The sequence below is a fragment of the Gracilinanus agilis genome, chromosome 6, assembly GCF_016433145.1.
Source record: "Gracilinanus agilis isolate LMUSP501 chromosome 6, AgileGrace, whole genome shotgun sequence".
NCBI classification, from domain to species: domain Eukaryota; kingdom Metazoa; phylum Chordata; class Mammalia; order Didelphimorphia; family Didelphidae; genus Gracilinanus; species Gracilinanus agilis.
The window spans coordinates 97,480,448-97,505,939 of NC_058135.1; the positions used below are offsets into that span (position 1 = coordinate 97,480,448).

A 25,492-nucleotide genomic window follows, 5' to 3' on the forward strand; every position below is an offset into this window, starting at 1 on the left:
GGTTATACACATCTTTTCAGGCACATCTCACACAAGCACTCACCCAGTAATCACATTATTTTCAAGTATAAAAGCCAAAACATCTATATTTCAGTACAAGACAAGCTCTTAGAAGGCAACAACTATTTCATTTGCCTCTGTGCCCAGTGTCTCACATAGTGTCTCACACAAAGCTAGCATTAGATAAATGTTTCTTAAATTATAAATATAAGTAGTTGTGCTGCTGTACTTAGAAATTTACTCAACCTTCTTTTGTTCTACTAGACCTGTGTGACCTGAAAATTAAGCCATCACAAAGCCAGAAGTATATCATTGAAATTCAGACTAAACTGAATGCAACCAATAAAGACCAGAGGGCCATGAGAGCTGGATGGAGCTATTACTCTCTACTCTGTTACTAAGAAACACCTACATGATGCAATGCTATAAATAAAGTGCTAGATTTGGGGTCAAGAAGATCTAAATTCAAATATAGGCTGTGTAACTGAGCAAGTCACTTAACCTCGCTGCCTCAGTTTCAAAAAATAATAATAATGGCATTTATGAGTCAGGGTCATTGTGAGGATGAAATGAGATACCATTTGTAAGGCCTCTGTAAATCTTGAAGCACTATATAAGGGCTATCATTATTTATTATTATTATTATTACTAATCAACTTAGGCCAGCTCTGATAACTGTTCCTTAAAGTACTATGTTGCTTTCTCTATTTAGCAAGAGGAACTACAGTGTTTAATTAGATATCACATTAAATTACATCTAGACTGTGTCTTTATGAAGTATCTCTCAGTGATATAGGCAATTTGATACCTAATTTACACTTGATTATCTTCTGAAAACAGACATTATTCTCCCCCTAAAGTTACAGAGTACTCTCTCTTTTTCTAACCACAATTCTTAGTAATCATATGGCTAAATCTGAGTGTGCATTTGATTTTTACTAGTGTTTGTCTATGGTTCTCAAGATACCACATTCATAAAACATCAATGACATGTGCCCTTTTTTGGTTTACATTTGATTTTAGAACCCTATTTAGGTGAAAACTTCTCAGATATTGCCCAACTGTCCATTTCCTGATGTTTCAAAAGTAAACATGAATCAATATGGCAAACAAACTCTATAAATAACACTCCAATTCCAAATCCAAATCAGTATTTTATACATATGACATGTGACTTACAAGTAACCTAAAGGGCAATGGATAGGCAGTAGGCACAGGTAAGCTGTAGCATATTACTAACAGCCCAAGGAGAGGCATCAAAGGCATCCTAATATAAAGTAATAAAATTGAGAAGTAATAAGTGGATAGAACAATACTTACTCCCTGCCTCTGCCCCAATAGACTCAGAATCAGAGAGTGGCAAGAAATGAAAGGAGTTCTGAACCACAAATTCAAGGCAGAATACCTACACAGATGAAGTCACAAATCCATAAAGGCATCACAAGTATTAGCCATATTTCATTTTCAAGAAACTATTTTCCTTTATTGATAAATTGATTTTAGGCTTTATAACACTGTTGGTGTCTTACAGAATTTTGTGTTATAGAAAACTACATTACACAGGGGTTATAAATTTCATTTTGTTTGAAAAGTTTATCTTAAAATGGCATCATGGCTGCAGAACATAAGCAAAATTTGTTATGTAGAAAGAAGAGGGAGAGTCACAAAGTCAATGGCTAAAAGTAAATATTCAAATTAAGCTCATTTTAAGCATATTGCAACAAAACATTATTATAAATTATATCACCTACCCGTCTGTGCCTTTCTCTGTCTTTACATTTTTCTCTAACCCAATCAATGGTGTGGAAGTCATCATATGTACCAACACCTGGAATGGGTTCATCAAGAAGATCCAGTAAGTGTGTTGAACTGTTGATGCTTCCTCCATTTGTCATTGTATAATGTGTTCCTAGGGAGAAAAAAGAATAAAAAAATAATGGTTTTGAGAAAGTCGATGACTATCTATGAAATATTGTATAAGCTTATTCATAAGCAAAGAAATAATAAAAGGTTTTGAGGGGGTGGGGATAAACCATATTTATTATTACATTGACATAGAGAACTTCTCTAACTAATGCATATGCCCCTTCCTCTGCCATTTATACCCTTAGTTACCAGGGGCTCTGACAGGGTAGGGGATTCACCCAGGATTACTGTGTTAGAGAGGTGAATCCAAAAGTTCCTGATACCATCAACTCCCTCTCCACTACACATTACTTCTCTGGTTGCTTAGTATTATGTCAACCTTTGTCCTTCTGGTACTTAAAATGCTGGTTATAAGTAAGTAAATCAGGGACAGCTAGGAGGCTCAATGGATAGTCACAAATTCAACTGCTTAGCCTTTACCACTCTATTGCCTTGGAATCTATACCTAATGTCAAGGTTTAAAAATCAAAAATCAAATATATTAAAAACCAACCCCACAATGAAAATAATCAGTATCTTCTGGTAAGAGCTGACAGCACAATCTTCCTCGTGTAAAAATGTATTTGTACATGTTTTACATTCACAGATCCCCCCCCCCCAAATTGCTTGAATTTAGAATTCATTAAGAAGCAGTATGAGGGATATTTATAGAGGGGGCAGAACCAAGATGGCAGAGTAGAAACAGGGAAAGCTCGAATCATTATGAGAATTCTCTCCAACTAACCTTAAAATAACACTTCAAAATTAATAATGAGTGAAAGAACCAACATGTAAGTAAAGTGAAGCAACTTTCATACATAGAACAACTTGAAAGGTAGGCAGAGAGCATCTTGGGTCACTGGGGTGAGAGGGGAGCACAACCAGCAAGTAGCTACACACAGTACAGCCCAAGCCAAAACTAGGCCCTTCACTGCCCCACCCCACAAACACACATCTACAGTTCTAGGTTCAAGCCAACATCCAGACCAAAACTCTGCCTAAACCAGTGATAGTGAGCCTTTTTAGAGACAAAGTACCAGACCCTGCCCCAACCCGGACCAAGTGTGCCCACCTGTGTATGTTCCACCCCACTCCAAGACTGCATGCCATGCCCCAACCTCTACCTCACACAGAGCAATGAGAAAGAGCTCCCACTGGGCTGCTGGGTGGAGGGGTAGGAGAAGTAAGGAATGTCCTCAGAGTGTTTGGAGAAGAGGAGGAGAGTGGCCCAAGCATTCCACTTCCCTCCAGCTCCGTCGCCTGTGAGCCACCCACCTTACCCCCTATGTGTTCCCTTTGGCTGCTTAGCAGATAGAAGGATGGGGGGGATGTGAAACAATGTCATCAGGTAATGACAAATTGAGGGGTGGGGAAGGGCAACTGAGTGCCCACAGAGAGTGACTGTCCTAAAGGAATGGAGAGCTTTGAGTACTGTATATCAGAAAATAAAAGAGTCTAATAATCCAGAATCACTTAACCAGCAAAACTGAGTAAAATATAAGGAGAAAATGACTAATAAAACAGCATGGTGCGGGGCAGCTGGGTAGCTCAGTGGAGTGAGAGTCAGGCCTAGAGACAGGAGGTCCTAGGTTCAAACCCGGCCTCAGCCACTTCCCAGCTGTGTGACCCTGGGCAAGTCACTTGACCCCCATCGCCCACCCTTACCAATCTTCCACCTATGAGACAATACACCGAAGTACAAGGGTTTAAAAAAAAAAAAATACTTAAAAAAAAAAATTAAAAAAAAAAAAAAAACAGCATGGTGCTTGTTTCTCAACCTGTGCTACAAGGGACACTAAAAAAAATAACAAAAATCTCCTTAGCTATACAGATACAAAGTATCTGTTCTAGGGCAAAAGAGTAGGAAATGAAGTTTAAGTGACTTGTCCAAGGTCACACAGCTAGAGAGTGTCTGAAGTCACATTTGAACCCCAAATCTCCCATTTCCAGGCCTGACTCTATCCACTGACAAACCTAGCTGCTCTGAGAAAAAGTAATTTTTAAGGGTGTTCATTAACACAGATCAATAAATAGTAAGTGTTCCAACAGATAATAATTGCCTATACAAGGAGGACAAGATCTCTATGTGTTAGTTTATTATGAAATATGCTATGAGATGGCATTATATATCTATTTTATGCCAAACTACTTTTCCATTTTTCTATCAGGAGTACTATCCATTTCTAAAAAAATTATAAAAATTTAAAATGAATTTATATGTATATATTTAATATAAATTTATCATTTTTTAAATGGCACTCTACATGTCACTATATTAGAAAATATTCATGTTATAGTTGAATGGGGAGAGGGAGACTTAATAGCTGGAGGCTAAAGTTACTAAGGAATGGGTTTCTTCAGGTTTGATTGTCCTCTTTCTAAATCAATCTTCAGGCCAAAAGTATAGTTTTCTGGAAATTAGACAAGAGAGATTCAATCAGTTCAGTTATTGTCTTTATTTTTAATTCTTTGTTTTAACAATCTGGACAAGTCTATAGGAGGATTAAGTTAAAAATAACTTCATCAGTAGCATGCTTTGTATACATTTGCATGTTTCCCCCTTCCATTTGAGGGCAGAGGATTGTTTCTTCTGGCACTTGGTATCAGGCCTGGCACATAGTGTAGGCTCTTAATGTTTAATGATTGGTCATCTTATTGTCTATTTGTAAAGGTTAGTAAACCACTTGATCATGTTTTTTTAGCTAATAATTAGGTGCTGAATTTTTGCAACTCCTATTATATGTTGAACAAGTTTTTACTATTTACTTGCCAAATCTACAGTGATTGTTAGGGCTCCCTAAGTGATATTATTATTGTTATTATTCTTTAGTTTCAAAGGACTTGCATCTTCAAAAGTAAAATAGATTTTGAGTACAACATTCATTTTGGCCTGAAGATTGATTTAGAAAGAGGACAATCAAACCTGAAGAAACCCATTCCTCAGTAACGTTAGCCTCCAGCTATTAAGTCTCCCTCTCCCCATTTGTGAACTCACGAGACCTAGCTGTGGTCTCTACACTTTCAAAAAACTATTTAATATCATCCCCCTTTCTGCAGTACAGTAGAAGGCCCAGTGCTATCTCATTCTATATGGCCTCCCAGATTATTATCTGTTGGCTCCCATTAAAAACCTTTATTATAACTATGCTGGTAGTTCTGTATTTTTTCAGGTCAACACACTATACATGATAAATAATAAACAATAAACAGAAGGAAGGCAATAGAATTAAGAGAGGTTAGGAAGGCTTCCTGTAAAAGAACTAGAATTAAAATACAACTACAAATATAACTACAAATACAAACTATAATAGCCTTTAAAACTCAACAAATAAACAGTAATGGACCCAGAAGATCACCACAGATAAATCTGCTACCCACAGCTCTTCAGATAACAACAGTGATTCATAATAAATTAAGAACTATATTTTGATAGATGTTGCCATATCAAATCTCACAAACTCCAAACTATATAGAATTAAAAGCTCTGAAACTATAAAGACAGTACAAGGAATCAAAACCACATAGAAAAAGGATAATGCTATCCAATTATCCAGAAGATGCTTTCAGTGAATAGATTTTTATTTAACAACAAAGAACAATTTATTTTATTCATCTATACAACAGTCTGCTGACTGTTACATGGTGGAACCTGAGACCCCCTAGAAATCATGGAGACCCCTGAGCCCTAAAGGATACATGATAAACAGCCTGGCCTCTGACTTCAGGAATGCAAAGTTGCCAGAGAGAGCCCAGGTGCAATAAGAGGCAGCTGTGTAAACACTGAGATCTGTAAGGAAGATGTAAGGAAGATATGTCCTATACATTCATGATGACAAACTTATCGCACACATGCCAAAAAATGGCACACAGAGCCCTCTCTGTGGGCATGTGAGCTGCAGTCCAGCAGAGCTTCTTACTAGAAAGGCAGAGGGACTGATCGGAGCTGCTCCCTTCTCCCCTCCACTACCCTGAGGACATTTTTTCACTTTATCTCCCCCTCTGCCCAGCAGCCCAATGGGAGCACTTCCATCCCTGTAAGAAACAGAGAGGGACATGGCACATGGCACATGGTCTCTAAAAGATTCAACATCACTGTCCTATATACACTTATGATCTGAGCCCCTTATATAAATGTGCACCTTCAGCCCATCCTCCAGACATGGTAACTTCTCACGGTTATGCATAACTTACCTCCTCACTGATATGTACCTTTCTGCTTACACCTCAAACATCAAGAATTCTTGCCACAAATATATTACTGACAGTGTATACCTTTTGCTTGCACCCCAGACATCAAAGTACCACACAGACTGGGGTTAATGACAGCCCATCAGTCAAACCTCAGAATCTCCCAATTGTCCCCCTCCTCACTTTCTCTAATTACCCTTGTCTCAAAGATATATAATCTTTATCTTCCTAGCAGCAGAGCCCAGGAGATCTAGGTGCAGACACTGAATTTGCCACTAACTTCCTGTTTTGTGAATAGAATATATCAGAACAGATATATCTCTCAGGTCTGATCCAATTCCACCATTCTATAAGACTATAATTCTAAGAGGTAAAGAAAGTTTTAAATACTCTTACCTCAAAAGATTTTTATCTGAGACAAATAAATTACATAAAAATGCAAATGACAATCAGTAAAAATTAAATAATTACTAACATTTATATTTACATATATATCTTGAAGGAAATCCTGCAAAATGATAATAGGACCAAAACAATTATCCTGAGGTTAATTTTATGTAAAGTTTTGAAGGATGAGACATGAGATAGTCAAAAGACTAAAGAAATTGGAGCCATAACTTTGCCACTTGTTATGTTGTAAAACTACAAATCACAATTTCTCCAAGCTGTAGATTATTTACAGACAAATATTACTTATCTCAAAGGGCTATCATTATTATCATCTCACACAAAATGTTTATTAAATGGTTATCATCATCTTACACGAAATACTCTTGTCAGGCAAATAGTACAATTATTATTTGTTTTACAGGTAAGGAAATCAGAATGCGAAGTGGCTCATTTGGAGAACACACAAGATCAGTTTGAGAATCAAATGTAAGTTTTCTTGTTCTAAAATCAGTCAGTGCTCTTTCTTATTGAACTTTTCTCTAAGAAAAGCCCTCCATGAACTGTAAAGTACCACACTGGTAAGAGCTTTTATAATTATTATGATAAATGTTGAAAATTGAGCTAACAGACTAAAATAACTGAATTGGAAATGGAGTTTTTAAAAGGTGATATTGGTTAGAATAGTTTCAAATGAGTCAGATAAGAGATCATCTAGTTATAAGCAATTTTGAAGCATTCAAGAATGAGTTCAAATTTTATATTGAAAGCAACCACAAGCTATTAAAGATTTCAGAAAAGAGCAGAAATACAGTATGAACAACCATAAAACTGTTCACATTACTGGGTGAAAATGGATTGCAGAAACAAAAAAGAAATGCGGCAAAGAAAAAGTTACCACAGTCTAAGATGGAATGGGGATGGGGACCTGGATTAGAATGCTCAGATATTCAAAATGAAGGTCAGTAAGAACACCAGACTGAAAATCCAGAAGTTCAGATTTTTATTTGGGTTCCCCCACAAATTAATCTTGGGCAAATACAATCTCTCTAGATCTAAGTTTCTTCGTGTGTTAAGTGAGGGAAAAGGGTTAGATGATGTCTAAGGCTCGCTTCTTTCTTGCTCTATAATTCTAATGTTTTGGTAAATAATTAGAGAACAACAATTGGCAATATTCTTTGAGAGCATATTACATTAATGAAAATGAGATGAGAGTTCCAAGGACTGGGGAAATGGAAATACACTGGTGGAAACAATAGGTAAAACTTATTAAAGAATAGGAAATGTTGGACATTTGTTTTCTAAAATAACTTTTGGTTGTAATATGATATCTAACAGCTCATAAAGTTATCTAACAATCTTTCTTAAAATTCCAATTTATTAAATAACCCAATACCTATTAGTTCATAGGATCCTAGATCCAAAAGTAGAAGAAACCCAAAAAAGCAAACTAGACCAGTATCCTCATCTCATGTTGTAGTTTTTCAGTCTTCTTAGTCATGTCCAATTCTTCGCAACCCCATCTGGAGTTCTCTTGACAAAGATATATTGGAGTGGCTTGTCCATGTCCTTCTTCAGTTCATTTTTATAAATAAGGAAATTTGAGGCAAACTTGCCCAAGGATACACAGTTAATAAATATCCAAGTCCTAATTTGAACTCAGACCCTCCTGACTCCATGCCCAGCTCTCTATCTATGATGCTACCCAGCTGCTTTCATCTCAGTAAAGAAAAATAAAGCCCAGGAAAATTAAGTGATTTGCTTAAGATCACAAAGTGCCAGAGGTAAAATTTGAATTCAGTTACTCTTTCTACTCTATCACACAGTCTTTTCCTCCCAAGATCCAGATAGCAATTCATTCCATGAGCCTTCCTGTCCCATGTGATTTTCATAAATTCACTAAAGCACACCTAGGCAAAGTGCCGGGTGTCTTTCTCAAATTCTGTTGATACCCTGAGTTCAAAGAAGCAATAAAATGATGGGCAAATATGTTAAGTAGTGGTTACAACACAGGGAGTAACTATACCTTAAGGTTATTTACAAATAAAATCTACATATTATCTTTCTGGTATAATTCTGCAGCACTTCTGAGTCAGAAAGGGCTTTTACTTCCCCCCCCCCCCCACTATACTACCCTCTAATCCTCATTCCTCTTTCAGTTGCAAACCTTTCAAATACTTAAGAGAACATTATCATATTTTGTGGGCAGCTAGATGACACTGTGGTTAGAGCATTGGGCCTAGAATTAACACAGCTTGCTGAGCTTATATCTAGCCTCAGACCCTTACTTAGCTTTGTGATCTTAGGCAAGTCACTTAACCCAGTTTCCTCATCTATAAAATTAGCTCAAGAAGGAAATTTGAAAACCACTCTGGTATCTTCGCCAAGAAAATTCAAAATGGGATTACAAAGAATCAGACACTATTGAAACTGCTAACATCATACTGTCTATTCCTCAGGTGAAATAAATATCCTCAGTTTCTTCAACCTACCTCCATATTGCTAGAACTTGAGAAATTTCAAGATCCTCATTCCTCTCAATGTCTTTCCTAAAATGTGGTCCTAGAACCAAACACTACTCCATATATAGTCTGACTTGGGTAGAGAGTAGCAGGACCTCCTTATTCTTTGAAGATAAGCTTCTCCATAGAGTCCAAGATGGCATTAGCTTTTTCATCTGTCATATTACATTGCTGTCACATATAAGCTTGGGTTTCACCAATAGTCTGAGAGAGTTTGCAAGGAGCTTTTTAACCAGGTTCATATAAAAAGATGGTAGGTCTTGTGTAAATAGAATTAGCTCTAGCCCATTCATAGTCAAAACTCTACTTATCCTAGGCATAGAGATGATATCATCCCCACCTCCCATAGTAGGGAGGGGAGATGAGTTACCCACACATGACAATAAGTAACAAATCAAGAACAAGGGGCGGCCCTTTGGGCAGTCCAAATCAGTGTGGAGGCTGCCATTTGTCCACTTGAATCAGAGGTGGACCCACAGGAAGTGATGAAAGACACTTTCTCTTTAAGTATGTTGGTTACTTCCTGCTAGGGAGTTCCCACTTTGAACTTGGTGCTGAAGGATCTCCAGGGAGACCTCAGGCAGCTTCTACTCTGAATAGTCACATGGGTAAGTTAGGCTGACTTCCTTGGCCTACCTTGGCATTTTTCCAAGACTACCTTAAGTAGGCTCTACCCTATTTGATTGCTAGGCCTTGTGGCTTGTAGCCTAATTTATTTAGCCTTTTAACCTTCTCTCTCCATCCAGACCTCTGCAGGCCTGGACTAGCCTCTCCCTCTCTCTATTTCCCTACCTTTTACCCTCCTAATTGTAAACAAACTACCTTAAACCCGATCCTGACTTGGGTATAATTTAATTACGGAATCAACCTGAATTGTTGATTCCTGGCGGCCACACTTTAAATATATATCTATAAATATCTAAAATCTCCCTCTTACAGTCTTCCAGTTTGAAGCCTAAGTGTAATTTCTGACATAGTTCCAGAAATGTCAAATGAAATCACATGAATTAAAAGACACACACACACACACACACACACACGCACATACATGCACATGCAGGCATGCAGGAGGCACATGTGCTATATCCACAATGCCCACTACAACAATCAATACTCTATAAGGAAAAAGCTCATATCACTACATATCAATAAAAGGGCAGCCCTGTTTTCCCAAATAGTATAAACGTTTTTAAGGGGTAGATATTTGCTGATTTAACATGGAAAACGGACAAGAAATATTATACAAAGTGCAAAAGGAGATGGAAGTACTAAAAAAAGGAGTAACAAATGCTAAACTTGTTTTCTTTCAATAAGCCTTCTTCTCATACCTCTAATGCTTAAAGAAAAGGAGATAGGACAAAGGAAATGTCAAATTAGTTCAAATGTTAGTATCACAAACAAAAGAATTAAGAGTTGAATTCTTAGAGCATAGTAAACGGAATCATAATTTTTCACATACACAAGGATCATGGATGTCTCTTTCCAAGTGTAGCTCTTGTCCATGTCCTGCCCTAAATCTTCAGCAAGTTATATAACACCAAAATATTAGGAAATTTATTTATTTCTTGGCATATAGCCAATTCCACTGAAAGGTAAGTTTTCCCATAAATTAAATTGGCCCACCTTCTTTAATGATCATATCTATCTTTCCAATGTTATTCTTTATGCAGCTTCTTTTACACAGATCTTTGTTGATAATATGTTATAGTCTACTCATGCTCACTCTACTGTCGTTTTTTATGATCCTCAATTTTAAATGCATGGCATTCCATGACTACTAGATATAACAGCATCATCTCAAGAATACTTATCATTGTCCGAGAGATGAGCTTCAATTTCATGGAAAAGATTTAGGGTCAATAAAAAAAGTATTATGTAATTTTTCAAAGGCTAGAATCTAGCCTACACTCTCTCCTATTCAATTCAATTCTGGTTCCACAAACTGTCAGAATTGTAACAATCAAAAAATCACAATATAAGACTAAGTACTAATAACTGAAATCATAAAATGGCTAAATTTGAAAATGTTTAATTTATACACAATTTCGTATAATGAAAAAGACTGATATTCTTGCTAAAATATTTAAAGGATACTCAAACTTAGATCAGGGGCTCTAAACCTGAAGCCTCTCAGAACTGGTGTTTCTTGCAAATATTTTAATAACTATATTTCAATAAGTGGTTTCTTTGGTAAATCTATACATATTATTCTGAGAAGGGGATCCAAAAGCTTTATCAGACATTAAAGGGGTCCATGAAACAAACAAAAAAAAAACCCATAGGAGCCCTGGACTCTTTCTTCTATCCAAATTTATTTCATATTAATGGCAGTGTAAACAGTTACATAAATAATACAAAGACAGACTATTATCCTGAAGCTCAATAAAAAGATCATCTGAAGTTTCAATTATAATAGTTAAATTTATGTAACATTTATTGCTAGAGGCTAAACTGATAGGAAGGGGGCAAATTTCTCACCATGGTTCTAAACAATTTTGCAACTAATGAAAGTATGCATAACAACTGAAAATGCCTCTCCCAGAATACTTGAGATAAAAATAGAAAGAGATTATAGGATAATCTGACCAGTAATGTCTGCCAAGATGTAATGAAGCATCTTCCTATGACTAAGATTAAAAAAAGCAAATCAGACATATTATCAGTAATATAGTCTGCCATCTGATCATCTCTTTTGCTTATAATATCTAGAGAGTACTTTATATTTCCAAAGAAAGTTTTTATTAAATGGCAAATACCTTAATAAATAAATCATTAATTTTTAAACTCTTTAATAGTTAAACTGAATAAATATTGTACCATTGGAAGTTGATAGTTTCCCATATATTTCCAATGATACATGCCTTACATATAAGGGGTGTCAGCAAAGAAACATGATTATAAAATGAAGTGGACTGGTCATGTTGGGAGAAAGACAAGAGGGGAATAATATCTAGCAACTGTAAAAAGACTGAGAATATAGTCTCCCCCTCATTTTGTGGGCAAGAAACACAGAAAATAAGAAAGGATAGATGAGTTGGGGTCTGTATGATAGAGAGAATGGCAATATATCCACTTAAAGAGATCATAAACGTACTAAAGTATTTAAGTATTAGCTAATAACTAAACTGTATTCTCTAAAATTAAGTAAAAGGTAGAGACCTCTGTGGAACAACCACAATTAAAGGACATGACTTTGATAAAGATTTAGCAAAGAAGACTGAGGACGAATGATTAGACAGGTAGGAGGAAAATCAGGAGAGAGGTCATGACAAAAACTCAGAAAGGAAAGAGTATACTGAAGACGAGAGTAATCAACAGTGTCAAAAGACTTAAAAGTCCAGAAGAATGAGAACTGAGAAAATACCATTTAAGAACTGGCAATTAAGAGATTAGTTAATAAGTGGAGAAAGCTGAAGAGTGGGTAGTCAGAGTAATCAAAAGCTAGAGTTTGATAAATGGCCAAGGGATTCAAAAGTAAAAGGCAGTGACAGCTTAGATGGCTCAATGGATAGTGAACCTGGTCTGGAGGTAGGAAGTCCTAGGTTTTCAAATCTGGTCTTGGAACACTTCCAAGCTGTGTGACCCTGGGCAAGTCACTTAACCCCAAACTGCTTAGCCCATATCATTCTTCTGCCTTGTAACTGATACAGTATTAATTCTAACACAGAAGATAAGGGTTATTTAAAAAAAAAGGTAAACAATAATGAAGAGCTGGACTACAAGGCTGGTAAGGGATGAAATGAAGGTTAGAGCAGTGTAATAGTCTGAAAAAGCAGAACCTATGCCATCATCTCCAATCTTCATTCCCATCCCTTATCTGTAAACTCCAAAGAATTACTGTTCTTGTTACCTGACTCTGAGTCCTTTCCTTTTTCTCCTTATCTCCCTGAGTGATCTTATCAGTAGCAGAGTATACTTATCTTGGTGAAGGTAACTACTCCCACATCCATGTGGGAATGACTACATTGCCATCCAGTTGTTACATTGCCATCTACCAGGTAGAATATTTCCCTCTGAATGATACACATTGAAACACATCCATATGTGTTTCAAGTTAATTCCATCCACATTTAGGAGCCAACCCATACCAGACACTGTTCAAAGGTCCTTGGAATATAAAAATAGAAATGTAAACAACACCTGCCCTAAAGAGCCAAACATTCCGATGGGGGAAAAACATGCACACAAAGGAATTTGGATCCTTTGATCCAAACAACTGGGGAAATCAGAAAAGCCCTTTACTTCAGTGGTAGAACTTGAGCTGAGCCTGGAAGAGTTAGATTTCAAGAGACAAAGTTGAGAAGAAAAAGCATTTTGGGTGGTGTGCACAATGACATGTGTGTCCAATAACATGTTACATGCAGCAAGAAGGAAGCCATGGAATGCAGAACTGCAGTAGCTCCAAAGAAACAGGAAACGTATAAGTTTAGAAACCTCTCCATCCCAAATGTTCATACAAGCCATTTCTGCCCAACTGTGGTAAAACCTCTCAAGATCTTACTGGCTTAGTAGCCACAGTGGGACACACTGTACTTAAGCACAACCTTGAAGAAAGCTGGGGTTTCTATAAGTATGCCATATATATTCTAAGTATACTGTAAGTATAATCCAATGTGCAGAAAACAGAAAAGAGAAGAGCAAGGAGGCCAGTTTGATGGGAAAGTAAAATGCAGAAAGGTAGACTAGAACCAGATTGTATAAGATTTCAAATACCAGAAATGTCTGTATTTTAATCTAGATGCAATTAGATATGACAAGAGCTTCTTGAATTGGGGAGTAATATGATCAGACCTATTTAAAAATATCAATTTGACAGTATGGGAAAAGTTAAGTTTAGAGCAACATCTTAATTCCTATGCCAAGATAAATTCAAAATGGGTATATGACTTAAATATAAAGAGTCAAATCATAAATAAATTAGGTGTGGGGCAGCTGGGTGGCACAGTGGATTGAGTCAGGTCTAGAGACGGGAGGTCCTAGGTTCAAATCCAGCCTCAGACACTTCCCAACTGTGTGACCCTGGGCAAGTCACTTGACCCCCATTGCCCACCCTTACCACTCTTCCACCAAGGAGCCAATACACAGAAGTTAAGGGCTTAAAAAACAAACAAACAAACAAACAAAAAAGTAAATAAATAAATGAATGAATAAATAAATTAGGTAAACATAGAATAGTATACCTGTCAGATCTGTGGGAAAAGAAGGAATTTAAGATCAAGCAAAAGAGAATAAAATGAATGACTTTGATTATATCAAATTAAAAAGGTTTTGTATAAACAAAACCAATGCTACCAAAGTTAGAAGGAAAGCAACAAATTGGGAGAACATTTGTATAACAAAACTCTCTGACAAAGGTTTAATTTCCCAAATATTTAGGGAACCAAGTTAAATTTACAAAAAAATCAAGCCATTCCCCATTCAAGGAATGGTCAAGGGACATGAATAGGCAGTTTTCATGAGATAAAATTCAAAACTATCAATAAGCGTATGAAAAAGTGTTCTAAATCCCTCCTGATTAGAGAAACACAAATTAAAACAACTCTGAGGTACCACCTTACACCTAGCAGAATGGCCAATATGGCAGCAAAAGAAGTGATAAATGTTGGAGAGGATGTGGCAAAAGTGGGACACTAATATACTGCAGGTGGAGTTGTGAACTGATCCAACCATTCTGGATGGTAATTTGAAACTATGCACAAAGGGCTATAAAAGAATGCCTGCCCTTTGATCCAGCCATACTACTTCTGGGTTTATACCCCAAAGAGACAATAAGGAAAAAGACTTGTACAAAAATATTTATAGTTGCACTCTTTGTGGTGGCAAAAAATTGGAAAATGAGGGGATGCCCTTCAATCGGGGAATGGCTGAACAAATTGTGGTATCTGTTGCTGATGGAATACTATTGTGCTCAAAGGAATAATGAACTGGAGGAATTCCATGTGAACTGGAAAGACCTCCAGGAAATGATGCAGAGTGAAAGGAGCAGAACCAGGAGAACATTGTACACAGAGATGGATACACTGTGGTAAAATCGAATGTAATGGACTTCTACTTGCAGCAATGCAATGACCCAGGACAATTCTGAGGGACTTATGAGAAAGAACGCTACCCACATTCAGAAGAAGAACTCTGGGAATAGAAACACAGAAGAAAAACAAATGCCTGATCATATGGGTTGTTGGAGATATGATTGGGGATTGTAGACTCTAAAAAAGCACCCTAGAGCAAATATGAATAATATGGAAATAGGTCTTGATCAATGACACATGTAAAACCCAGTGGAACTGCACAACGGATATGGGGGAGGGGAGGGAAAGAATATGAATCTTGTAACCATGTAAAAATACTCTTTTTTTTTTTAAACCCTTGTACTTCGGTGTATTGTCTCATAGGTGGAAGATTGGTAAGGGTGGGCAATGGGGGTCAAGTGACTTGCCCAGGGTCACACAGCTGGGAAGTGGCTGAGGTCAGGTTTGAACCTAGGACCTCCTGTCTCTAGGCCTGACTCTCACTCCACTGAGCTACCCAGCTGCCCCTAAAAATACTCTTAATTAATTAGAATTTTCAAAAAAAAAAATTAGAATGCTTACCCTTTGACCCAGCCATAACCACTGCTGGGTTTGAACCCAAAAAAGATAATGTAGAAAAAGACTTGTACAAAAATATTTATAGCCACACTCTTTATGACAGCAAAACATTGGAAAATGAGGGGGTGTCAATCAATCGGAGAATGGCTGAACAAATTGTGGTATATGCTGGTGATGGAATACTATTGTGCTCAAAGGAATAATGAACTGGAGGAATTCCATGTGAACTGGAAAGACCTCCAGGAAATGATGCAGAGCCAAAGGCGCAGAGCCAGGAGAACATTGTACACAGAGACTGATAAATTATCACATTTTTTTTTTAATCCTGGGACTCCATTCTAGGAGCATAGGGCCACAACCAGTAGGCAATGGGACGCAGTCGTTCAGGGTCACCCAGCTGGGAAGTGTCTGAGCCCGGACTTGAACCTAGGACCTTTCGTCTCTAGGCCTGCCTCTCAATCCACTGAGCTAGCCCAGCTGCCCCTACTTTAGGTTGCAGTTTCTTTAGCAGATGTAGTTTTTACAGGGTGGGGTTGCTAGCCCCACACCCAACCCTCCTCCCTTTTTCATCTGGCTAGGGACCGTCCTTGGCCCAGGAGTGGTAAGGGTGGGCGGTAGGGGTCAAGTGACTTGCCCAAGGTCACACAGCTGAAAGTGTCCGAGGCCAGACTTGAACCTAGGACCTCCAGTCTCTAGGCCTGGCTCTCAATCCACTGAGCCACTCAGCTGCCCACATTATCACATAATCAAACATAATGGACTTTTCTCCTAGCAGTAATGCAAAGACCCAGGACAATCCCAAGGAACTTATGAAAAGAACATTATGCACATCCAGAGAAAGAACTGTGGAAATGTAAATGCATTAGAAAAATATGTGATCAATCACATAATGTGATAGGGATATGATTGGGGAGGTTGACTTTAAATGATCACTCTATTGCAAATATTAATAATATGGAAATAGGTTTTGAACAATGATACATGTATAACCCAGTGGAACTGCATGTCGGATTTGGGAGGGGGGAGGAAAAAGGGGGAACTGTGAATCATGTAACCACGGAAAAATATTCTAAATTTAAAAAATATCAATTTGCTGTGTGGATGAGGTAGCAAAGGATCAATGAAAAGGCTGTCCCTGTGTCCTTGACCTTTTCTCTGTTATGTTGGCCTAACCAAGACAGGCCTTTCTCCCACTAGTTTGGGGAGGTATTCATAGGCTTTTAGGACATGATTGAGTGTTAGACTTCTTATAGCCTTAGGAAACTTTCCTTCTCAATAAAATTCAAAATTCATTTTAGCTTTACAAAAGCTCCCTTTTATAAAGACTAGAGGAGCTTTCTATTGAAATTCCATGATGCAGAGGGGACTACAAGACCATGGCAGTTTCCATCAGGAGGGACAGGCTACTTAACAGTCCAATGATAAGACTATATATATGTCTGTTATCTGAGAACCAAATTCAGATAAGTTCATCCATCAGGTTGGCGAGGTGCAGTGAATATTTCATCCACAAAGACTCTCAAAGACTATTATACTGTCATGAAGGCACTGCAATCTGCATCAGCAGAAAGAAGTACCACTATCTTTTGCCTATTTTATATTCCTAGCTCTTAGCACATTGCCTAGCACACAGCAGGCACTTAATAAATAAACATAACTGATTAATTCACTTATTATTCTCTCATATATCCACCTTCCTACTGCTTCCATCTTACCATCCTTACTTCTTATTCAGAATAAAAAGGTTAATATGATAAAAATTAGATGAAAATGAGAAGGGGGAAAAAAGACAGAGAGAGAGTTCCAAGGATAGTTAACACCACTGTTCATCAAACTTTTAATGTTTTCTATTACAATATCAGGAAACTCATTAGAACAAATTCCTACTGATAGCAAGTTCTAAAGGCATGCTTCTAGTTTTATTTTATTTTTAGAGTAGAGAGAAGTCTGGTTGGTTCATATTACAAGTCCCAGGTTCCCTTTGGTAACATCATTCACAGACAGCATCAGGATGGCAGAGGAACAGAGAGAATTATAGTGAGCTCCCCTACCAAAACTCCTCCAAAACGTACCTAGAAAATGCACCAAACCAATTCCCACCCTCCCAAATAAAGAAAGAAAAAATAACAGTAATTCATTTGTCTGGCCCAGGTTAACATAAATAGAAAGGTCTTTGGACATTGTGTACAGAAGCACACCACCAGGCAACGCTCCAATGTCCAGGTATTAGATCCAAAGGCAAGACAAGATCTCAGACTCATGAGAGGGTACAATTTCATGCAAAGTGGGTAAAGAGCTGCAAATTGTCAGCTTCATAGCCCACTTACCTCACTGTGGGTCACAGATCCAGGGAGGACGAAGGAAGCAATCTGAACACAGGGGTAAGGAGTATAGGGTCACAGTATGGTCCTTAACTGGGCAAGGAGAAAAGAAATTAAGTAGGAAGCAGTAGCAGAGTGGCTCAAACTTTGGAAGCAGAGAGGGGTCTCTGTTCCAGTTTCTTACTCGGTATGAAGTCTGCAGAAGACTAACTAGGGCATGATTCTCAGATGAAAAGAAAGCCTAATAGTTGTATCACTCTGAACCAATAGAGCTTCTCAACTGGCTAACAGTGGAGAGTCCAGCAAATCTCTTGCTGCTCAAATCTAAACCAACATCTAGAATTTACAGAGCTCAGACCAGAGTGTCTTCAGGCCAAGCTATGCCTTAGATTTTAGAATAAAGCAACAGTTAATACTATAAGAAATAGGATAGAGAGAAACACACACACACACACACACACACACACACACACACACACACACACACACACACACAGTTATTATGGTGACAAGACTGGAATGACCTCCAGGAATTGATGTAGAGTGAAAGGAACAGAGCCAGGAGAACATTGTACACAGAGACTGATACACTGTGGTACAATTGAACATAATGGACTTCTCTACTAGCAGCAATGCAAGGATCCAAAGCAAGGCTGAGGGACTTATGAGAAAGAAAACTAGCCACATTCAGAGGAAGAATTATGGGAGTAGAAACACAGAAAAAAAAAACAAATGCTTGAATACATGGGTTGATGCAGATATGATTTGGGATGTAGACTCTAAACAGCCACTCCAGTGCAACTATCAATATTATGGAAATAGGTCTTGATCAATGACACATGTAAAACCCAGTGGAAATGCAAGTCAGCTGAGGGGGAAGGAAGGTGTCTGGAGGGGAGAGAAAGAACATAAATCATGTAACCATGGAAAATTTTTCTAAAAAAATAAAAGAAATAATAAAATGAGAAAAAAGAAAAAGAAAATTATTGTATACTATGGTGACAAGGATGCTCAAAACACAAACTCAGAAAAAAAGAATGATTCCAAAATATTACAAAGCAAAGCCTCAAAGAGAAACACAGTTTGGGCACAAATTTCAATTAAAAATACTGGGAGAGATGAAGTAGGAGCTTTTTTTGTAAGTTTAAAAATGTTTTTCATCAATGAAAAAAGAGTGCTAGGTGGAAAAAAATGTGGAAAAGACAGAAGGGGTAGGTTAAGGGAAAAAAAAATTACTGAAAAGGATAAGAATCAATTGTATTCAACCATATCACTCCCCTCCCCAAGAAGATGCATTGGTTCTCTCTTGCCTCCCTCTAGAATAAAAAAGAAATACCTCTGGTATTTAAAGTCCTTCTTCATTATCAGGCCATAACCTAATTTTGGCTCAAAATGTTCGGCCTATTTGTTGTTTCTAATATAAAGAACGGAGATCTCCAGCCTCTAAGCTTTTGTACAGGATTGTCCCTCATCTCTTGAATTCTCTCCTTTTCTCACCTCTTGTCTCTCTGAGACCCAACTTCCTTTAAAGTCCAGTTCAAATTATACACAGAGATGGATACACTGTGGCACAATCAAATATAATGGACTTCTCTACTAGCAGCAATGCAATGATCCAGGACAATTCTGAGGGACTTATGAGAAAGAACACTATCTACATCCAGAGAAAGAACTGTGGGAGTAAAAACACAGAAGAAAAACATGTCTTTGATCACATGGTTCGATGGGGATATAATTGGAGATATAGACTCTAAACGATCACCCTAGTGCAAATATTAATAATATGGAAATAGGTCTTGATCAATAACATATGTAAAACCCAGTGGAATTGCGAGTTGGCTATGGGAGGGGGGAAGGAAGGGAGGGAAAGAACACGAATCATGTAACCATGGGAAAATATTCTAAATTAATTATATAAATAAATGGACTTGATTAAAAAAATAATAATAAAGTATAGACATGACTTATTACCCCCAAAAAACAAAGTCCAGTTCAAGTACCCCTTCCTTTGAGGAGGAGCCTTTCCTAGATACCCCAGTTTTAGTGTTCATTCCATCACTTCATATTTACTTTATATATATGCTATGTTAGATTATCTAAGAATATGTTGCACTTCTCCATCTACAAGATGCTACTGAAGCTCCTTGAGAGAAGAAACTATCTTCACTTTTGCCCAGCACAGTGATTGACAGAACAGGTCCTTGATTTTGTAAGAGCCAGAACTATACTAAGTGAGTTTCCTCAAGAGACTATTTAAACCTATCCTGAGCTAGGCAAGTCAGTTACAACAGATTACTTTTAACTCCCAAAATAGCACATATTGTAAAATCACACTATAATAAAGTTTAGTTCATTTAAACTAAGGACTGAACTAAAATAGTAAGAATGAAGAGAGAGTTAATGCTGGAAAAGAAGAAAAGTAGGAAAAGGCACTAAATTGTCTCTAAAAGGTTGTTCTATTCTTTTAATTTGGCAAAAGAAAATGAACTGAAGATCAGATGCCAAGAGGAGAATGATCTCATTTTTTCATTGCCCTCTTTCGCCACATTTATGTAAATATTTTGTGACAAATATCTATTAGGCAATGATAATTTTCCATCACAACTTTCTACTTCCTTTGAGATACGTTCTGGGAGGGAAAATATTTGTAACTGGATGTAATAAGGTAACATTGAAAGAATTACTTAAAAGAAATAGTTATGTTTTAAAGTCATAAGCTAGACAGAAAAATGATTATAAAATACAACTATTATTAAAATATAAGTAATAAACTACAATATGGTGATCCAACAATTATATTCTCTGGGGAAAATGTTATCAGTGGACAGAGCTGGTAGTGGACAGGAAGTAAAACAGCAATTAGTAAGATTATTTGTAGCAAAAAAAAATTGTAAAACAGATCTGAGAGAGTTATTTAATAACATGTAATCTTTAAATAATTCCAGGTGAATTCTGAATGTTAATTTGAGGGTCAAAATCCAGAAGCCAGAGAGAAGAAGCAAGTGAAAATGGCCTATTTACTTCTTTCACATCAGTCGCCACCCAAGCTAAAGGGCCAGGTCAATCTGAATTGGGTCTAGGCCCTACTAAATGCTGCTCAGCAAGTGCTCAGCAAAAGCTAGTGGGAATATGATTTCAATATACTGTAGATTTTTGTAATTAAGACATGCAAATTCATCATCACTGGGAACTCTCTGGATAATCAAATCACAGATCCAGACATAAAAATAAGTTAAACTTCTAGTTCATGATCTAAAACATATCACAACCTCTTCTTCCATTTTAATTCTACGAAAAATTCTGTTAGATCAACATTGGCCCCCTAGAAATAATGTAGTCTAACATACTTTATCTCATAGAGAGAAAATTAAGGCCCAGAAGTGAAGTCACTTTCCTCAGACCATAGAAGTGGCAAAATTCAGGTCTTTAAATTCCCAGTCTTTCACTTAAAACTCATTTCTTGTGTCCTTTCAATCTTTTTGAGATAAAGATAACTTCAAGTCACCAAACAATAATTGTCTATGATGAGCAAGAAATGGTGTCTGATTTAGTTGATATTTACTGCCAGCTAAAAAATAGCCCAAGAAAATCTCATCCTGATACATTAATTTTTTTTTTTCTTAAACCCTTCCTTACCTTAGAATCGATACAAGTATCAGTTTCCAAGGCAGAAGAGCAATAAGGGCTGGGCAATTGAGGTTAAGTGATTTGCCCAGAGTTACACAGCTAGAAAATGTCTAAAGTAAAATTTGAACCCAGGTCCTCTCACCTCCAGGTCTGGCACTCTATCCACTAAGACACCTGGCTGTAATCCTGACCCTTCTTTTAAATCAACTTTTATATAAAGGTCCTCCTCTCAAGTAGCTCTCAGGATACTATAGCCACATAGGTATTTTTATGCCTATATTCTCATCTTTTCTCACTCTCACTAAAGATCTCAAAAAAATAACAGCTTCCTCCCCACTCCCATTTATTTTGAAAGTTTCCATTTCCTCAAAGGAAAAAAATGTTTCATAAAACTCAATTTTTGTCCCCTTCAGTCTCAAGTTCAAACTACGAATGCCTAATTATAATTTGGGTAAAATGCATTTCTCCTGATAAAGTCCTAATATTCCGAGTTGTCCAAAAGTTGAACAGAATTTCACCTCGTTAGGTAATGTTTAGGTCACATCCATCTCAATTCTGTGTTCAGTTCTTGATACTAGTTTTTGTCAGTGTATACAATGAAGGTGTATATACAGGATAGTAAATGGACTTAAAAACATTTCTGGTTGAAGACTATCTCCAAAAAGAAAGGTTTAACTTGTTTAAATTAAAGAGAGAAGTGAGTGGGGGAAATATATTATAGATGCCTTCAAATGTTTGAAAGGTTTTCTTAAGATTTTTTCTAAGTAATTCCAGTGAACAGAAATGGTAAGAAAATAGATTTTTTTTTAAAATAAAAGGAAAACTATCCTAACAGCTAAGTTAGTTAAGCCTCCCATAAGGGGGTAATTTTCTTATCAATGGAAGTGTTCCAATAACCTGCATGTCTACTACTTATCAGAAACACTTTAGAAGAAAAGCAGGAATTAGGGAGATGGATTATATTATGTGATTTCATTGGTAAAGAGACTTCTTGGCAAAGCAACTCTCTCTCTATTGATGCAGTTTTATATTCTTAAGAAAATTTCCAGAGACAATGAATCAAAGTAAAACTTCTTGACTTTGACACTAATTCTATACATTCACTATCCCATTCTCCTCAGATTAGGTGAACTTTAAAGTCTTTTTCAACTTTAGGATTCTATGCTTTTATTAGTTTTCTCTGTACAAAGAAAATAATTTTGATTCATATTATATATAAAGCATACAACTGACACAATCTGTACACTGGTGAAATTATGGAAAGACAACAGATGAAATATACAGAGGAAATGCTATCATTTCAAAGTAAAAACTTTGCCTATATCCTTTAACCACAGCTCTATCTACTGGGGTGCTATGCATTTATGTCAGTTCCCTATGTTTTGGTCATAAGATGTTGCTACCACGTAATGAAATATTTTTTCCTGCTCTATTTCTTTTCCAGTGCTGTACAGAAATAAGGTGACAAGGACAAAGGAGGGGAAGAAAGAAGTTTAAGAGAGAAGGCAAATTCAGCAAGAGAACTGTCATAAACAAGACACTGGAGATTAGAAAGAACATGAAATGAGGATTAAAAATTAAGAGAGAAAGTAAAAACCTGGGATTATAGGTAGGACAAGTGGAAGAGAAGAGCTGTATCACATCAGAAACAAGATATTTCATTTAGAGATCCCAAGTGTGATCCCAAGTCCCTTTTAGCACTTTCTAATTTGTGAAGAGGGGGCCAGGAGTAAAGAGAAAAGAAGTAAAGATGTTAGGATGGAGGAATACACAACTAATACTCATAAACATGAACATGAATTCAATGAACTAACCTATAAAATGGAAAAGAACAGCAAATGGCTTATTAGCAAACAGAATCTAACAATATGTGATTTATAAAAAACATGAAAAATGAAGATTCAAAATAAAATTTTTTAATTAATACAAAATGAAGATTTACATAGAAAACAAACAAAATCTATTATGTTTCAGCTGAACTCAAAAAAAAAAAGTAAGAGTAACAAGGGTATTTCAGAAAAAGAACAAGATAAAGAGAAATAAGAAAATTACACAATGCTTAAAGTCGCTGTAGACAAGAATCAATATCTATATTTAATATACACTCACCAAATTAATATATACTCACAACCCAATATCTAAGGAGAAGTTAATTGATCATAATGCAATAAAAACTGCATTCAATAAAAGTCTCTTGAGGAAAAAATTGAAAAGTAATTGTAAACTAAATAAAGCATTTCTAAAGAACTGGGTGGTAAAAGAATGAATTAGTTTAAAAACTGCAAATTTCATCTATGAAAGTAATAATAATTAAACTATATATCAAAATATAAGGGATACAGGTAAAGCAGCTGAAGGGGGAAATTCTTATCTCTAAATGCTTTCATAGACAAAAGAGAGAAAGAACAAATAAACAAACTGGGGACATAATTTTATGAACTGAAATGATGAGAAAAAAGTAGGCAAAGCAAGAAAAAATTTGCAAATTCCTGGAATTATTTTCTGTTTTTCTTCTCAAAAGAAATTTATTTCATACAAGGCTTTTGTCTTGATTTCAGCTCATAATGTGAAATAGAAGGCTCTGTAAAATTCGAATACATCTGTGGAAAAGCAAACATTCTTATTTATTAAGGGCTGATCGAAATGAACTTCCTCTTTTGTGGCATTTGACAATCTCCATGAGAGAGTTTTAGAGAAAAGCAAAATATAACTCATTAATTTTCAAATTGTTATTCCACACTATATTTCTAGTTTTAGCATTAAACTGTAAGCTATATGTGGGCAAGGAGCCTGTTTTATCTAAAATAAATGAAAGCCAAATTGAATTGGACAACTGTTGTTATTTATCTCACTCCTAAATATGAAGTTCATTTCTAATATATCTATACACCTTTTCTCCACAAATGGTCAAAGTATACCAACAGTCTACTTTCTACACCCTCATTTCTACACATCCTTCCCCTATAGAAAAGACACATTTTGGGATATGTGGAAATTAGGAGAGTTTTACTATCTTCTGACAGAGGCACTTAGCATATTTTTAAAGGGGCATTGCTCCACAAGGAGCAATCTAACACTCCATTCACTAATAGTAGTTTAATATCTATGTCAATAGAATGAGCTCTCCTAATTTTATCCCAGATGCTCATTTCCAACCTCTTTTTACCATGAAGTACAATTTCATTACAATCATAAGAACTGAAGACAGAGAATTTTATATACTTTCTTTAGACATGATCAGTGTGGGAATTTGTTTAGCTTGGCTATCCATGTTACATAGCTTTTGTTTCAGTAGGGGAAATGGGAAGAAAGAAAAATAAGTGCTTGTTATTTGAAAAAAAGTTAAGGTAAAAAAAAAATCAACCTATTTCCAAGGAGCAAGGACAGGGAGCACTATGATTACATTCCAAATTTGCTCAAAGAAATTATCAGCCTCCACACCTTTAGCATGATTATGCCTTTTCCCAAAGGATAACCAATTTATGGTTTCATATCAACAAGCAGACACACAAAATGTAAAACTACTTCTTACTTACTGCCTTAGGAGAAAGGAAAATAACCAAGTAACCTGGGTCATTAAAGCTTAGCCTCTATATGATGACATAAACTATTCCATCACAGACATTTAAAAAATTCAATTTGGTATTTGAATTTGGAAGATTGGAAAAATAAGTGTTCAAGAATTGTACAAAGGAAACAATACCTGCAAGCAATATCTAAGAAGTCCATTAAATTAGTAAAAGAAGAGAAAGGGTCTAAACCTCGGGTTCATCTGGTCTCCCCAGTTAGCCCTCTGATAAAAAATAGTCATCATGGATTAGGGAGATAAAGGTAATGGGTTTGTTGATAAACACAGCTTCACAATTTAAGAAATAAAATTATCTGTAGTAAAATAAACTCCCAATTCTCTTTTAATTTGTTAGACATATGTTATAATTTTATGTATAATGTAATC

General features: G+C 36.4%; 1 protein-coding gene across 2 annotated transcripts in view; it reads right to left on the reverse strand.

Annotated features, from left to right (window-relative positions):
• Window positions 1-25,492, reverse strand: part of CLCN3 (chloride voltage-gated channel 3) — a 90,679-nt gene that overhangs the window by 35,621 nt on the left and 29,566 nt on the right. For both annotated transcript variants that reach the window (XM_044681438.1, XM_044681439.1), the window contains one exon: window positions 1,752-1,909. In XM_044681438.1, the coding sequence (XP_044537373.1) occupies window positions 1,752-1,909 (158 nt within the window). The remainder of the gene's footprint in view (window positions 1-1,751; window positions 1,910-25,492) is intronic.